Source organism: Gadus chalcogrammus, chromosome 16, assembly GCF_026213295.1.
Source record: "Gadus chalcogrammus isolate NIFS_2021 chromosome 16, NIFS_Gcha_1.0, whole genome shotgun sequence".
Classification (NCBI taxonomy): domain Eukaryota; kingdom Metazoa; phylum Chordata; class Actinopteri; order Gadiformes; family Gadidae; genus Gadus; species Gadus chalcogrammus.
Window position 1 is genome coordinate 6,324,256 of NC_079427.1, and position 17,405 is coordinate 6,341,660.

The following is a 17,405-nucleotide window of genomic DNA, read 5'->3' on the forward strand; positions in this document are numbered from 1 at the left end:
CCGAGTCAAAACATGAGTCATCTTACGGCGCTTTAATGCACAATGCGCTACGTTTTATTGATACCAAAAACTGGATGGAGGCATGTAGACCTACTCTAAATGTATCAACAAGTAAAAATATAGCCTACTAAAAAGGCCTGCATCATAAATTCCTATTCTTTATTATGTAGTCTTTATCACCACCAAAGTTAAATCCAATATTTATTGGACACAATTCAAACCAATTTCTCGTTAAGCTTTAACTTAAAGACGAGGGATTTCGATATAGCCAATCGATGTATTTTCATTTCAAAAACCTGAATTCACCTGTCGCAGGTGACCTGACGTCATGAAGGTTTCGGCGTTCTGACCACGCCCACAGAAACCTGCACTCCCGGAAAACATTTTGTTTGACCCACTCGGGTAGGCGACATTCTTCTGTCCGGGCGACTTTCTGGAATATCCAGGATAGAAAACACGGATTGCACGATTTCTGCATTTTTTTAAATTATTACTTGAGGTTAATAGCTCTACAGGTGTTTACTGTGACCTCCAAATCCGTGTTGACTTAGTTTCGCGATCTCCAATTACCTCAAACGTCAGGAGGAGATCGGCGTCGTAAGGCCTGCCGGACGACTTTCGAAGAAACCCAAAAGTCAAACAGAAGCGAGAAGGAGAGGAGGAGTAGGGTGTACTCCAGCCTGTTTTGAATCCAAACAGGTGAAGGACTACAGGTGTTGGACTACAGGTTTTGGGCTACAGCTTTTGGACTCTAGGGGACACAACATGGACTACATGGACAGCGGGATGAGATATACCCCCAAGCCGGTAGGAGACTTGTAGAGCAACTATTCCCCTCACAGTATTGAACATTGGCACGTCCTAAGAACGTGTTCTCTGCTTGTTATTGTGGATAAAACTGACTTTATGGTGGGCAGACAGGTATAATGTGAGGCTGCTCCAAACCAACCCATTGAGTTGAACTAGGAGGATGGCTGCATATAAATGCCACTGTAGGCCTACGCCTGCAATTATTGATGTCCTCAATGGTTGGCAGTTTTTGACCTAGTCAAGTTTCAAGCTTCTTAAAACTGCTTGGGAAATAAATATTATTTGAAACATATGACACATAATTTGTTCAGGCAAATACGGTAGATTTATTAGCATACCATTATTGAGAAACACAGGTAGTGCTACTACTACTACGTAGGTGTGTGTGTGTGTGTGTGTGTGTGTGTGTGTGTGTGTGTGTGTGTGTGTGTGTGTGTGTGTGTGTGTGTGTGTGTGTGTGTGTGTGTGTGTGTGTGTGTGTGATGGCAGTTGATCTCGAGTTCTATTGCGCAAAGCTGGGTCGATTTCTCAAATAAACACCTCCAGCACATCTTACCAGTATAACACACCCATGATGATCCTACCACACTCAAGACCTTGCCCTGGCTCCATTTCTGTATGAATGTCCCCAGTGCCACTTCCTGATGCCCAGATAACAAGATCCTGGAGCCTTCATTGAGCAGTATGGTTGCTGGAAGCCAAACATTGGGGAAAAAGTCAGAATAATGATATAAACAACTACTTAACTAACTAGTGTATTCAAGTCTGTGACTGTCACTATTCCAAAGAGTATTGAAGTACGATCATTAAGGCCTCTGGAGTAACTCTTATTTTCCGGGAGACAGTGAAATGAACTAGCATTTGAACTCACGTGAAGTGAATGCTTTAGTTCTGAGCAGGTCGGGCAGCTTGCCCGTCCCTCAGAGCTTTGACGGGTTCTTTCTGAATCCCGGCCTTGTTGTGACATGTCAGGTTCTCTCGCCCCAATGAAGAGGATCCCCTTGTGTTAACTCAACGCCCACCTTGTAAAAATAGCATGCCATTTGACACCCCTTTTGTTTTCACTCTCTATTAATAAAGCCCTCAAAGGGAAAATAAGTTGTAGGGCACTACTTGCAAATACTTGATATTCAGAGGGTGGAAAGATTATTGCGTATATGGGTGTAGCATGGTTGGAATTAGCTAAATGTATCCTTGTGTATCTAAAGGGGACATCCACTCTGTATGCTCCGGGTCAAAACATGTGTGGGAAAACATCTGGATCAGCTGTAGACAGTTGTTTGTAATTTATCCAGCACGTTCCGACTTGAATTCTTGACATTCATGACAATCATTCATTAATTTCCGGATTCTGACATTTATTCCAACCATTCTACAGCCAACTAGCTCCCTGGGATTCGCGGTCCCCACGATGACCTCAGAAAAAGGGCATGTGAATTGGTACATGTTTAGAGCTAGTCTCCTGTTATACAAGCACAGTTATCCTGTGTGTGTGTGTGTGTGGGCTGCAGCTATTTGTTCAATGGTATTTTGTAGGACAGGTACAGCATTACAGCAATAAGTCCTGTCTTTTTATTGACTGTGGCTAGAGACGTTTAAAATTAAACAACACACACGCGCATGTGTGTGTCGTAAAATTGAAATTCGATCTTTTTGAGTGGAGCAGAAACTTGTTATGACTCCGGTGTAGCTGCCGCCTGCCTCTTCAACAGGTTTGACGGGATCGTACACACAGAAACGTATTCAACCCTGCTGTATTCACACCAACCACCACCACCCCACCCCACACCCTGCCTCCAACCATAGAGGTGGCTGCTCCGACTTCACACTCGTACACGCACATAACACACACACACACACACACACACACACACACACACACACACACACACACACACACACACACACACACACACACACACTCGAGCACAAGCTGATTACTGCCGTCTTAATACGATTGTGACACAAACCCTGAATCAACAGGAGAACAAAGCATGTATGACTTTGGTAAGAAAGGAAAGCGTCTAGCGTTGGCCATGTTTGTTTAGATTGTGTCGTGGAAAGTACTTAAAACACTTAAACTCTTACAGGGAAAGAGATCAGGCAAACACAGAATAAAGTGCAAGACTTTTATTTAGGTCTTGAGGAAAGTAATACAAATCCGAGCTGGTCTGCAGAACACCTGCTTTTCCAGCTTCGGCAAAGAGGTTTGTACTCTGTCAGTCTGTGATTCCTCCCATAAGCTCGGAGCCAAAGTTGTTATTTAACACTTTACACTTAGGGCATTTAGCACCACAATTTGCACACCATTGCCTAACCATTAAGGCAGTCTCGATTCCTCAATGGTTAATTGTATTGTACATGGAATATTTGTATACCGGTCGCAGACAACATCCGATGATCCCTTCAGGGTATCTTTAGGATACTCACTAAGACTCAGTGTTTTCCCACGCTCATCCAATTCATATAGCATATGAGGCAAGATAATTAATATATTCCTTCTGAGGGTATCGCAGAATTCTCTGAGAATTGGTACCACATTCCAGACTGGCGCAGGCACAAACACGCTTGAGTAGCGTCCTGTTCCTGTTGTTGTTCCTAAAAGTTAGGTTGTTGTTATTTGTTCCCGCAGGCTCGCCGTTCCCGAAGTTTTCCTGCCGAGAACAGTACAAATAAATAATAACACCACAGCTGACCCACAGCTTAGGGCCGCATTCCCAATCCCACACCCATGGGTCGGGACTCCACTTGGGGTTGCGTCATGTGTCCATATGGGGTTGAAGGAGATGCTGACTAATGAGATGTAGACATTTGTTTGGCAACATTTTTAAACCAAAATAAGTCAACTATGAGTACTCACTACTTGGTGTGGCACGATGCACACATGCGTTCATTGTGGCCACGATATTACGTGCAGATGCCGATTAGGTTCAACTGGGGGGCAACGCAGTTCTCGTATGTAGCTCACGTTGTCCGCCTCTTCTTTATCCTCCGCCCCCTTCAGGACAAAGACTGGGACACGTCGGTGCAGTTCCTGCCGGCGTCGGACAACAAGCAACTGGAGAAGAAGAAGGTTCCCGGGCGCGTCGGGGCCGTGGTCGGCGTGGTCGTGTTCGCCGCCGTCCTCGCGCTCATGACCGGCCTGCTGGTCTGGCACTTCCACTGTAAGTAGCGGGTCTCACTCCCAACAGCCCACACCCTGTTGAAAGGTCCCAGGTTCAAGCCCCTAGTCGACCTTGCCCCCCTCAGAAAGACGCCATAACAACTACCTGCCCCATACCGACGTGTCCATAATATAATTCCCTGTTTTGAATAAAGGCATCCAACTAAATGGTCAAGGGAACGGGAAGGATGGATGGTCTTTATTATAGGATGAATAATTCAAGTGAATGGGTCATTATTGGTGTAGAATGAACGAGCGGGTATGGTGAGTTTAGAGCAGTCCCCATCTCTGTGTCGCTCTTCCTCGCACCGAGGAAGAACATCTGGGCCCAGCACGAGAACAAACCACGTATATGTGACGCTTACGCTAGTGCGAATGCTGGCATGTTACTTCACGACAACGTTCCCCTCCTATCTAACCCCATGTGTCTGCCGGCCTGCAGTCCGTCAGGACCGGCGTGAGAGGAAGATTTACTCCGGGACCATGCGCATCACCAACCAGGTGTTTGAGGACAAGTACGAGAACTCCAACAGCAGCGAGTTCAAGGCCCTGGCCAAGCAGGTGACAGAGCAGGTAGGCACCAGCCAACTCCGTAGTGTTGATTATGATCTCCAGACCCCCATGTCTAATATGATGTCGAGACTACAGCCAGATATCATAGTTTAATATGATCTCAGGACGCCCATGTTTAGTAGGAAGGAGTATGAAGGAGTGTTGAACATGATATCCAGACCTTCAGAGTTTTAAACATGATGTCCAGACCATCAGTGTTTATTATGATGTCCGGACCCTCAGAGTGTTAAACATGATTTCCAGACCATCAACACGATCTCAAGGCCATCTTGTTTAATATGATGCCTAGATCCCCAATGTCCAAAGTCTACCTGGAAGCATTTATAAGCAAGTTGCCTCTAACCCCCATCTACTCTTTTATGAGGTGTATCGTTGTATGTGAGCTTACATGCCCCTAAGCCTTAGCTGCTCATTAATGACCAGTATCTGAATTCATTGAGTCACCTTTGATAAAAGTGTTTGGTAAATTACTATTCTCATACAGTAACCGTATCACCAAGCCTTGTCTTCAGCGTCACGACAGAACATCCCTGATGTGTTTCTGTTTGTTCCAGCTAAAGACCGTATACCTAAGGCAACCTCAGCTGTCCAAGTACTACGTGGGCTCCACCATTCGGGCCTTCAGGTAAGACATGAGACCCGCTTGATCTTACAGGGCTGCTCTGTTACCACACGGTGTGATGTTGTTAGTGTAGCAATGGCATAGTTGTGGTCAAAAGCTAGCTAATCGTGGTTGCGTCCGTGATGCTCATTAGATATCTATAGTTGTGTTTATGTCACGCACTCTCCGCCTACGTCGTATCACAACACATTCCCTCCCTCCAGTGAAGGCATCGTTGCCTACTACCTGTCTGAGTTCAACGTGCCCATGGGCCAGGCATCATCCGTGGACCAGGCCATTGCTAACATGGACAATCTGGTGAAGAAGGACCAGCGCACCATGAAGCACTCCGGCAACGCTCTGGTCTTCGACGAAGTTGTGTCTTCAGGTGTCTCTCTCGTCTTTATTTGAATGTGTGACCATTTATTTGAAGTCTGCTCATGAGATACCATGACGTGTTTGTACTGTTCTGTTGACACTGTTTGGTTTTTGTTTGTTTGTCGTCATTCTCACAGCAATGGACAGACGCTTATTGAAGTCGTCTTTCAACAGTGAGTAATCGGCTCTCTAAGCGGGGTTTTATCCAGTCGAGATGACGAGTCACTACCTGCTCTCTAGTGCTCCCTGACTTGACCTGACTCAAGTCCCTTTAAGCATTCAGTGTGTCTTATTTTTTTTGAGAGCTTGGAGTCGAACGACCGGCCTCTACCGTCAGTACACATCGAGTTAACTGTTAGATCACATGCCAGGCGGCGTTGTGACCATGATGATGGGCCGCGGCAAAGCGCTAACGTCTTTCTGCGTGTGGCCGCTCTCCCGCAGGGCACGTCCAGTTCGCCCAGCACGCCAAGGACAACCGAATCGGGACCATCGAGTCGCCGGGCTTCCCCAACGCCCCCTACCCCCCAAACACCTTAGTCCAGTGGGAGCTGCGGGCAGACTACGGCCACGTGGTCAAGCTGGACTTTGACACCTTCAACCTGGAGGCCGAAGAACCCGACAAGACCTGCAAGAAAGACTTCATCAAGATCTACGACTCCCTGGTGGCCATTGAGAGCCGCGCCATGGAAGAGTGAGTGGACCCAGGCCCAATCGGGTGGTCGAGTCCATTATATTACGGTCTGGAAGAGGTTCACAAGCCACATTTTAGATTCCCACCCCCGACCTGTAAGCCTGTAAGGGGCTAGGAAGGACTCCAAATACAAGGGAATATGCCCTAACACAGCTCCTCTCTTGCTTATTATTTAGCTGCAATACCCACGCTGTATGAAATACTTCTATATTGGGACTCGGGAGATACACTTTTTAGAATACTTCTTTTTTATTTTTTTTATTAGATGTTGTTGCCAAAATGTGGCAGTGTCCTGCAGTGTTGAGAAGTATGATTCAATGATCACAATGCTAAAAAAAAAAAGCGTCATCATTAAGCCTACTCTCTACCACCACCTGTGAGGGTGGGATATGGCCACCTCACTTGAGATCACAGTGTAGTAGAGTTCATGTTGTCTCTATCGCCCTCTATTGGCAAGATGTCCATTATTACTTCAGTTGTTCCTCTAGTAAGAAGGATATTGAATAGAATATTTTCTATTTTACGTTCCTTTGCTTTTACAAAGAAAAATCTTGTGATTCTGCTGCTGGGTCCAATTTTAAGTCTGGGATTAATAGAGTTGATCTGTTTAATAAAAGCTTATTTTATACGTGACCTTCATCTTTAACAGAGGTGGCTTTTGTGTTTCCACCCCGGCAGGATCTGTGGACACTACTCACCGAGTGACCCGCTCACCTTCCTGTCCTCTCATAACGTCATGCTGGTAACCCTGGTGACCAACGACGAGGGGGAATACCCCGGCATCCGAGCCCACGTGTCCCAGGTCCTGAAGGACGGACCAGGTACACACTTTACACACGCTCACACACACATCTATAGAACCAAGACTCTCCCTCCTTCCGAGATCCACCACCTCTGACACTGTGAGCTACTAGGTGTAGGGCGCCAGTAGCTCAGGAGATAGAGCGGGTTGACTGGTAACCGCAAGGTTGCTAGTTCGATCCCCGGCTCCTCCTAGCTAAAGTGTCGAGGTGTCCCTGAGCAAGGCACCTAACACTTACTGCTCCCGACGAGCTGGCTGTCGCCTTGCACACTTACTACACCCGTCAGGGTGTGAATGTGTGCATGAATGGGTGAATGTAAGGCAATATTGTCAAGTGACCGCTGGTTAGAAAAAAACTGCACAAATGCATTCCATTGACCATTTACTAGCGCTGCTACTTCTTCCTGTGACCTTGTTTTATTTTTTCGTCTAGGGATGAAGTGTGGCGGGGCACTTAGCGCTGCAGGAGGAACGTTCACGTCGCCCAACTTCCCCAACTACTACCCGCCCAACACTGTCTGCGTGTGGACTATCACGGTGAGTTGCCGGTCACGCATTGCTTACCCGTTTCACATTTACCCCTGAAGCTTTAATCCAAGTGCTGGTTTGGGAAGGGTCAAGGAATATAATAAGATAAGATGAAAGAAACCTTCATCAATTCATGGAGAGACATTCAGGTGTCGTACACTCATAACAATAATGAGAATGAAACCCAAACAGAGGTACATGTAAGAGTCAGGACCAAACCAAGATAATAAGATCTTATAAGGATCTCGAAGACTGTCAATAAAGATGATATACTATATGCAGTCTATCAATGAAATGGTCTTAGTCCATCAATCTTTGTAATCTACTGCTGATGAATGTGATCCTTCCCCTCCCTCCAGGTGCCTTCTGAGAAGTGGATCTCGCTGACGTTCACTCAGTTCTTCCTGAATGAGCCGGGCCAGGGAAACATCAAAAAGTGCAACAAGGACTATGTGGAGGTGAACTCCAAGAAGTAGGTGTCAGCGTGTGTGCATGTGTGTGTGTTTGTGTTTGCGTTAGTGTTAGTTTTCAAGAGCCAGAGAGCTCCAGCATAGTCCTCAATGCCCACCCTACATTTTTTTTATTGGGTTTTCTGAGATGTGTGTTTTTTTATGTACGGGCAGGAAAGTTATCTGAACGAGGCTGGGAATGACTTGTGGAATAGGACTGCCGTTCGAGGGTCGAACCTGGGTCGCTTCTAACGTCTCTGTCGTGTTAGTCTGTTAACTTCATGTGTCTGTCCACACCAGGCTGTGCGGGGAGAAGACGGGGCATGTGGTGGAGACGGTGAAGAACAACCAGGCCACAGTCACCTTCTCCTCGGACCACTCGTACGTGGACCGAGGTTTCAGCGTCACCTACAAGGCCATCAACTCGCTGGACCGTAAGTCTGAGAACTCTGGGAAATGTAGTGGTCCTGACGCTGAAGCGTGGCTCAGCACTAGACACGCATACATGTTCGCCGCCATCTTGAAGGTTAAATGTTGAAGTTTAAACACACTTGTTAAGGTTGCATGGCTCTTCTTGGTTCTCTGACGTAAGTTCACGTATAGAGAGACACACCTCGGTGGAGGATATTACATCACCTGGTACCACAATTGATCCACCTCACGGAAATCCTATTCATAAAATCACATTCATCCCGTATTATTAAAACATGTCCACATCCACTTTTGGATGTCGACTCAGAACGTAAAATGTGTTGTTGTTTTTTTTTCTCTTTCCACTCGGGGGAGTGATTCTTCCTCAAGGAGGAAGGAGTTTCCTCCTCTTTTGGTTTTGCAGGTTGCTCCGAACCCTGATATCGGGGTGCAGTAATATAAACTCGTATCTGACCGTAGATTGAGCGTACTTGGCATTCTGCGTTTCTGACGCCTGTGTCTCCTCGGATCCTCAGCTTGTCCTAAACAGTTGCTGTGTGAGAACCAGATCTGCATCAACCTCAACCTCAAATGTGACGGCTGGAACGACTGTGGGGACATGACCGATGAGCGCAACTGCGGTAAGCACACTGTCCAATCAAGAGTGACGAAACAACCTGGCCCCACGCATGAGAGAATAAAAGAGCCTTTTAGGTGGCTTGTGGTTATAGATTCATGAGGTCTTGGAGGAACATATCACCAACCATTTAACTACTACCACTACAACTGAAATGGACGCCGGAAGTAATACATGCTGAGGGATGAGCATGCGCGCCTTAAGAAGTATAGCATAGCTCGTATGGTTAGCATGGAATAGAATGGTAAAGCAAGCAAAACACTTATATATTTCTGCATTCCGAATTCTGATTTCCTGTCTCCATTGAGACGGCGCTCAAACTAATTGATGGAACAACTCAAAACTGTATTAAGTATAAAACCAATTCACCTGAATGGGGGAAAAAAAGGACTTCTTTGAAAGTATGCTGCCCGCTTAACCTTTGCCCCCCCCCCTCCTGTAGTGTGCAATGCTACTCGGCATCTGACCTGCAAGAACGGCCTGTGCCAGCCCAAGTTCTGGCAGTGTGACGGGGTCGATGACTGTGGAGATAAAACTGATGAACTCGGCTGTGGTGAGCATACACACACACAGACGCATGCACACAAACATATTCACTCAAATGCGCACACACACAAACACACACCCCACACACGCACACGCAGACACACGTAGTTAAGACAGACAGACATATGGACATGAACATAAACGGTGCAGTTCTCATGCTGTTCTCTCCTGGTTCTGTGCAGGGTGTAAGGCTGGCGAGTTTGTCTGTCAGAACGATATATGTGTTCTGGAGAAGAAGAAATGTGATGGAAGAGACGACTGTGGCGACGGATCGGACGAGCTCGACTGTGGCAGATGTATGCTTTTTCTTTTCTTTTTTCAAAAGCTTAAAATAAATATTGAAAGACAAAAATTTTTTTTATTAAAATGAATAATCATATTTAAACATTTTGCTTTCATTTTACAAATGTAGCCTAAACAACGTCAAGGCAAACGGTTCAGATTCATCACATTCAGTGCTTGAAATCTTTCTTTCTCTCTTTTCTCGACCCCAGCTACGAGTATGACCTGCACCGATGCGACCTACAAGTGCAAAAACAATCTCTGCATCAGCAAGGTCAATCCCGAATGTGACGGGCAAGATGACTGTGAAGATAAATCTGATGAAGCAGACTGCGGTATGCGTGGAAATTCAGCGTTTAAATACTTGTATTACTATTTTACATACTTAACTACTTCACCATCGCTTACTTGATGCCTCATCTTTACCGCCTTTAACCTTCTACCTCAACTTGACCACTTCTAACTTTAACCCTAGCCCCAACCCTACAAACTACCTCTGACCTAAAACCTAAACTTAACCATCTCTAAGCAAATACCTAAGCTTAACAATCTCTAACCTAATACCTAAGCTGAACCATCGCTAATGCATCATGGGTAAACCACCCAAAGCTCCAGAGGCTGACGGAGTATGTTTGTCTGCAGATTGTGGGCGGAGTCTGTTCAAAACGTCCCGTATCGTGGGCGGCCAGGTCGCAGTGGCCGGGGAGTTCCCCTGGCAGGTCAGTCTGCACGCCAAGGATCACGGCCACCTCTGTGGCGCCTCCATCATCAGCGAGCGCTGGCTGGTCACCGCCGCCCACTGCGTCCAAGACAGCGGCAAAAGCAGGTAAAGGAACACACCGTCTTTCATGCTTCACTCATTTTAAAAATCGTTCGCAAGTTGATGTTCCATCGACTTCATCCACTCGTGGAATTGAGTCTTCCTCAGTAGAAACGGGGAGGAAAACAAGGCGGTACTCTTGCCTCTTTAAATTTCTGGATTCCAGCCAAGGATCTGTGCCATTAACACCCAGAAGTTCTGCTATAACGTAGTCTGACTGCTGTATCTGAGACTACTGGATCCGAACACATTATAGACCTCCGACGGCTCAGTGCGCTTTGGGCCTCCTCAACACTTTTACTCCCACTAACCTACCGTCGGTGTCACTCGGGTGTGTTTGTGTGTGTGTGCTCAGGTTCTCCCAGCCTGGGGCCTGGGAGGCCTACCTGGGCCTGCACGTCCAGCGGCAGACGGGGAAGACGGCGGAGCGCCGTACCTTGAAGCGGATCATCCCCCACCCCTACTACAACGAGTACACCTACGACAACGACATCGCCCTGATGGAGCTGTCCAGCAGCGTTCCGTACAGCGACCACATCCGGCCCATATGCATGCCCGCAGCGCAGCACGTCTTCCCCCCCGGCCACTCGGTGTGGATCACCGGCTGGGGCGCCACCCGGGAGGGAGGTGAGACGCTGACCACCACAGCCATGCTCTTTATTGTTTTATATTCTGAATTATAGTCGGGACGCCATTGTTCCTCTCAGAACTTCGCAGCGCTATATTAACGTGTGTGTGTGTGTCCGTGTCCGTGTCCGTGTCCGTCCTAGGCGTGGTGGCCACTGTGCTCCAGAAGGCCCAGGTCCGGATCATCAACCAGACTGTGTGTAACGATCTGATGGCGAATCAGATCACCTCCCGCATGATGTGTGCTGGGGTCCTGAGTGGGGGCGTCGACGCCTGTCAGGTACTACCCGCCTTCCGGCTTTTCTTTGTCTGTCCTTTTCTCTTTTGTCAGGGAGGAGGTAAACAGATAATTTCATCATGTAAGTCGCTTTAGACAAAAGCGTCTGCTAAGGGTAAATGTAATGTGTGTCAGGTATTTAACACGGCAGCATACATAGTGCTCACACACGTCTTGTGTCTGTGTGTGTTCCTCCCAGGGGGATTCCGGCGGGCCCCTCTCCAGCCCCTCCAAGGGAGGTCGCATGTTCCTGGCCGGGGTGGTGAGTTGGGGAGACGGCTGCGCTCGGAGAAACAAGCCGGGCATCTACACCCGCGTCACCAAGTACAGAGGCTGGATCAAAGAGAAAACCGGAGTGTAGCGCACGAGCACGGACATCACCCACCCAGAGATAGAGAGAGAGAGAGGCTTTTGAGACCAAACCGAACCTGGATCGCTCGACGAAGTCTTCCACCGCCACCTATCAAATCCCCCGTGGACAATGAACTGAAATTGTTCCTTCTTTTTTTTTTTTTTTTTTTTTGTCTAATGAAGATTTGTTTTAATATTTTTAAGATGTAAATAGTGTTTATTTTTGTGTTTTTATTTGATTGTCTGGCTGTCCTTTATTTTACATTGTGCTGCAGAAAGGCATAGGGTACGTGCCACACGTGAACAGTCCCTTATCGTAGGCCTTAGGAATAATGTTACGCCAAGAACAATAGAAAACTGCAGCACAATTCTTCACTTCATTTCCCCTACACAACTGATGACCACTTTTTTTTTTTCCATCCCAGTGCATGGTCAAAATGTGAATAGTTTTCTCTTCTGTGTGTGTGTGTGTGTGTGTGTGTGTGTGTGTGTGTGTGTGTGTGTGTGTGTGTGTGTGTGTGTGTGTGTGTGTGTGTGTGTGTGTGTGTGTGTGTGTGTGTGTGTGTGTGTGTGTGTGTGTTAAATGTCTTAACAGAAGCTCAGGACTATGGTTTGATATTTATGTTCTTCTATTTGTTTGGATGTTGGATAATGATCAGCCAAAGAGAGACGTTAGTGTGGAACTTCCAGCGCTTCTGTGTAACTGCTTTTGGATAATTAGGTTTTCTATCCGACCAGCTGGACATTCTGTTGTGCCATGAAATCACATGGAGAGTAGACCCCTTATAGTTTCAACTTTTATCTTCTCTACCTGTATGACCCTATCATGCACTAAAGGCAATATGAGCATGAGTATTGTGTATGTGTTTGTTTTTATAGTGTTTTTAAATAAAATATCTTACATGCAGGTTTCTCACAATGGCATGTGTTTTGTGCGAATGCATTAGTTCATCATATCCCTGGATAACGAGTTCTCTGATTGGGAAAGGTTGCTGGCAGGTCAAATTGGCTTAACCAACCCAAAACCCAGCTCTAACTACACCAATGCCTAGAGGGACAAGAGTATTATTGGTGTCGCAGAGAACTAGAAGCCAACCGTTTCCTCCTGAAATGACCCGTGAATCCCAATCAACCAATCAGATCACTCGAAAACCACAGTCAATTGGATTGCTTGAAATGCAGTGCCAACAACTTATTTTGTTTATATTTTATGGATTTTTGCACCATATTCACTGCATCTGCATCAACTGCAATTATGTGATCGTATACATTTCTAAATGTGTGATTTGTAGAATAGGATTTGTGCACCTGCAATGAATTATTTGAGACGGTGTAGCTGTTTTTCTGCTGTGTTTGTCTGATTGAGAAAAATCGGAAAGTTTACAAACCCTAAAGCAATTTCTCTAACTTCAAATTTACTGATAGACATATGTGACTAGCTATTTTTATTTTCTACAACTACCAAGTCAACTGTTACAGGAACTGTCATTTATCTTGCGACAATAATTCTTTCACAAGAAAGGCCTTATTGAATCATTCCCTAACCCTATGCCCTGTGAATGGGAGGCCCATGGTTCTGTAAGACTTTGGGGTGAGTTTGGAATCTAGAGTGAGATTACAATTTTTTGCATTCTTACTCATTTTACTCAAACATTTCGTGAAACTTGGCAGCCCTTTATGTCTCCCGAAAAGAACAGTCAGAATAAACGCTTTATTAATTCATTATTTATTATATACGGAACATATAGACATGTCTCTGTTATTTGAGACCTGAAAGGAGCCGGACCGGAAATGGTCCCGACGTGTTATTGCTCCGCCGCTTCGGTTTGCTCTGGTTTGGGATTGCGTTGCCAAGTGTTGACAATAAACCGGATTTAAAGTCATTGGTCGACATTTTATTCATAATTTGCGGCAATATAGAGAATATAGTGTTATCATAACCACAGTATGTTGTATGATGTAGGAGGGTACTATTATGATGCCTTCTATCCAGTAACGTTGGGTTATTTACCAACTCAACTCACGTTAAGCGCTCCTGAACATTTCACTCTTGGACGGTGACTCATTAAGGTCTCCAAAACGTTACAAAGGGGACTTATTGCCGGTAAGAAAAAAAATGGATAAAGACAAGAGGAGAGATAGCAGGGGAAGCTGGGACTGGGACAACCCGCAGTGTCGGGCTCAGTTGGACGAAATCTTCTTTCGCCAGCATGATTACATCCAGGCGGGGACTCCAGAACATAAGGACTTCTGGGCCTTCTTTGACCGCTTCCAGAGGTTCAGGACTAAAAAGGACATGCATGGCCTCGGACCTAGTAAGAGCAGTGAAACGGGTGAAGGCAAAGTAGATCTGGGTCTACCAAAAGAGTATGACGCGCGGTATCGCATCAACGTGTCCGTGTGCACCGGAGACGTCGAGGAGCGACTCGGGCGGTCTGACAGCAGAAACCGCTCCTCCGGGTTGGGACAAGAGCAGATCGCCGACTGTCGTTCGGCATATTTACACTTCTTGGATTTCAGGCAGAGGCAGAGTTTCGCAAAACTGGCAAAACTACGGAAGGACCAGAAGAATCTGCCCATCTACCAGTACCGCGACCGGATCGTTGATCTGGTGCGGCAGCACCCCGTGGTGGTGGTGGCGGGGGACACGGGCTGCGGCAAGTCGACCCAGGTACCCCAGTATCTCCTCTCCTCCGGCTTCACTCAGATTGCCTGCACCCAGCCCCGTCGTATCGCCTGCATCTCACTGGCCAAGAGGGTCAGCTTTGAAAGTCTCAACCAATATGGATCAAAGGTAAGCTGTCGGGAACACCAGGGTCTTAATATCAAAAGTATATTTATATTATACCACTATCATTGACTCATGCACAAGAAGGTAAGTGGACAGACAATGCAATGCTTCTGTGATGTATATTTCCAGGTGGGGTACCAGATCCGTTTTGAGACGACGCGGACGGAGGCCACCAAGCTGTCGTTCCTGACCGAGGGTCTTCTACTGCGTCAGATCCAGCAGGACCCTGGGCTCGCCCAGTACCAGGTGCTGATCGTAGACGAGGTCCACGAGAGACACCTCCACTGTGACTTCCTGCTGGGCGTGCTGCGCTCCCTGTTGTCCTGCCGACCGGACCTGCGGCTCATCCTCATGTCGGCCACCATCAACATCAAGCTGTTCTCCGACTACTTCGCCGGCGCACCAGTGCTGCAGGTGCCTGGCAGGCTGTTCCCCATTCAGGTGAGGACACCCAGCAGCATGTTCAACCTAGCAGCATGACCTAGCAGCCCAACCTAGCAGCACGTTCTCTGATGTTCAGTCTTACATTCATTTATTCATTCAGTCCTTTAGGGGTTTTATAATCAGATGTAGTGCAGTATAACACCATTCTAAACTCTCATGGCAAAGGCACATCAATGTAGAATCAAAAACACTGTAGTAGTGATAATACACACGCAAAAAACAAAAGTTAGGTATAAATATGTATCACGTATATCATCGATATTAAATAGGATGTGCATGAAGTGCACATCCTATTGGTGGATGTGCACTGCGGTGCAGTGAAACAAAAAAATAAAACTAATGTACCATAACATTCCTGTTGCACACATCAAACAACTGACATGTGTAACCCCCCCCCCCCCCCCCCTCCCACTGCAGGTGATCTACCAGCCCATCCCCCCGGAGGAGCAGGCGTCCCGCCTGGAGAAGCTGGACCCGCGGCCGTACCTGCGCGTGCTGCAGGGCATCGACCAGCGCTACCCGCCGGAGGAACGCGGCGACCTGCTGCTCTTCCTCAGCGGCGTGGCCGAGATCTCCACCATCCAGGAGGCCTGCCAGGTGTACGCCACGCACACCCGGCGCTGGATCGTCCTGCCGCTGCACAGCACCCTCTCCCTGGTCCAGCAGGACAAGGCAAGCAGAACCCCGGGCCCCCCCCCACAGTCCGGGGGCCGCCATATCCGGGGCCCTACACGGAGGCGTACCACTGGTCCCTGTGTTTAGCACGTTGACATCGAGCGGACCATTTCAGCCCACGTGAGGCTCAGAATAGTCAAGGCTTAAGATCGTTATTGCAGTAGCTACTACTGATGTGTTACAGAGCACTTAACAGATGAACTCTCTCTGGAATTCCTTAAAATGAAGCGGCTCCTGGCAACGAGAATTATGGCTGATGGGAAAGGTAGCCTTAGGCCTTAAGCCTTATGTTTTCCAGATGGATATGCATGGTGAAGTTCTGAACCATATGGACATGCAGCATTTATTATGTTGTTCTCAGACAGACGGACATGCAGGGCGTAGTGTGTTCTAATTCTGACACCCATGGACTAACATTAATTGCTGTCTTTTTCAGGTGTTTGACATCTCCCCTCCAGGGGTGAGAAAATGCATCATTTCCACAAATATCGCAGAGACGTCGGTCACCATCGATGGCGTCCGCTTTGTCGTGGATTCTGGTACGTATGTTGCACTCCAAGCTTAGCCCAAACACTGTTAGTCTTCCTCATGCTGACCAGCAGCGTTCAGGACTGGGTTTATTAAGCCAAGCAGATGCATCCCAGACAAGGATGTACGATCTAAACAGTCCTTCCTGCGGCTCCTCAGGGAAGGTGAAGGAGATGAGCTTCGACCCCAAAGCCAAGATGCAGCGGCTGCAGGAGTTCTGGATCAGCCGGGCCAGCTCTGAGCAGAGGAAGGGCCGAGCCGGGCGCACAGGCCCCGGGGTCTGCTACCGCCTCTACGCAGAGTCCGACTACGACGCCTTCGCTCCTTACCCTGTCCCGGAGATCCACCGGGTGGCGCTGGACTCGCTGGTGCTCCAGGTGAACTACGCTCTTTCTCTCTCTCTCACTCAGTCACTCAGTCACTCACTCACTCAGTCAGTCAGTCAGTCAGTCAGTCAGTCAGTCAGTCAGTCAGTCAGTCAGTCAGTCAGTCAGTCAGTCAGTCAGTCACTCACACACACACACACACACACACACACACACACACACACACACACACACACACACACACACACACACACACACACACACACACACACACACACACACACACACACACAGGTTGTGTTTCTTTGATACCAGGTAGTGGTTCTTGATGAAATGTTGAGGCTCTTTGAAATGTTGAGTTTCTTTGATGAAATGTTACGGTTCTCTGATGAATGGGTTGGGGTTATATGATGTAAGGTTGAGGTCCTATGATGGTACACTACAGGTCTCTGATGGGAGGTTGATGTTCTTTGGTGTAACCCAGTGGTTCTCTGATGTAACTGTTCTTCGCAGATGAAGAGCATGGGACTGGGGGACCCGAGGTCCTTCGTGTTCATCGACCCTCCTCCTCCCTCCAGCATCCAGACTGCAGTGACCTACCTGAGGGAGCAGGGGGCGCTAGACAGCCGAGGGGAGCTCACCTCTATAGGAAGCCTGCTGGCCCAGCTTCCTGTGGACGTTGTGATTGGTGG

General features: G+C 47.5%; 2 protein-coding genes across 2 annotated transcripts in view; both read left to right on the plus strand.

Moving 5' to 3' along the window:
- The first annotated feature begins 338 nt into the window (after window positions 1-338).
- On the plus strand, window positions 339-12,866 carry st14a (ST14 transmembrane serine protease matriptase a). The gene is made up of 19 exons (XM_056610540.1): window positions 339-807; window positions 3,815-3,974; window positions 4,416-4,546; window positions 5,101-5,171; window positions 5,372-5,535; window positions 5,663-5,698; window positions 5,970-6,219; window positions 6,898-7,040; window positions 7,455-7,558; window positions 7,909-8,021; window positions 8,299-8,432; window positions 8,946-9,050; window positions 9,489-9,599; window positions 9,775-9,888; window positions 10,087-10,209; window positions 10,517-10,700; window positions 11,050-11,321; window positions 11,465-11,601; window positions 11,798-12,866. The coding sequence occupies exons 1-19, from the start codon at window positions 766-768 to the stop codon at window positions 11,957-11,959; spliced, it is 2,556 nt and encodes an 851-aa protein (XP_056466515.1). The 5' UTR covers window positions 339-765; the 3' UTR covers window positions 11,960-12,866.
- An 858-nt stretch (window positions 12,867-13,724) lies between these two features.
- dhx34 (DEAH (Asp-Glu-Ala-His) box polypeptide 34) overlaps window positions 13,725-17,405 on the plus strand; it is a 10,465-nt gene continuing 6,784 nt past the window's right edge. Inside the window, exons 1-6 of the mRNA XM_056610539.1 lie at window positions 13,725-14,743; window positions 14,870-15,181; window positions 15,602-15,856; window positions 16,296-16,398; window positions 16,547-16,764; window positions 17,227-17,401. Coding sequence (XP_056466514.1) covers window positions 14,066-14,743; window positions 14,870-15,181; window positions 15,602-15,856; window positions 16,296-16,398; window positions 16,547-16,764; window positions 17,227-17,401 — 1,741 coding nt within the window. The 5' untranslated portion in view covers window positions 13,725-14,065. The remainder of the gene's footprint in view (window positions 14,744-14,869; window positions 15,182-15,601; window positions 15,857-16,295; window positions 16,399-16,546; window positions 16,765-17,226; window positions 17,402-17,405) is intronic.

Coding starts and splice junctions, on each gene's coding strand:
- st14a (XM_056610540.1), top strand. CDS start 766: ATGGACTACATGGACAGCGGGATGAGATATACCCCCAAGCCG. Junction 5,536..5,662: donor CGACGAAGTTGTGTCTTCAG/GTGTCTCTCTCG, acceptor TCATTCTCACAG/CAATGGACAGACGCTTATTG. Junction 5,699..5,969: donor ATTGAAGTCGTCTTTCAACA/GTGAGTAATCGG, acceptor GCTCTCCCGCAG/GGCACGTCCAGTTCGCCCAG.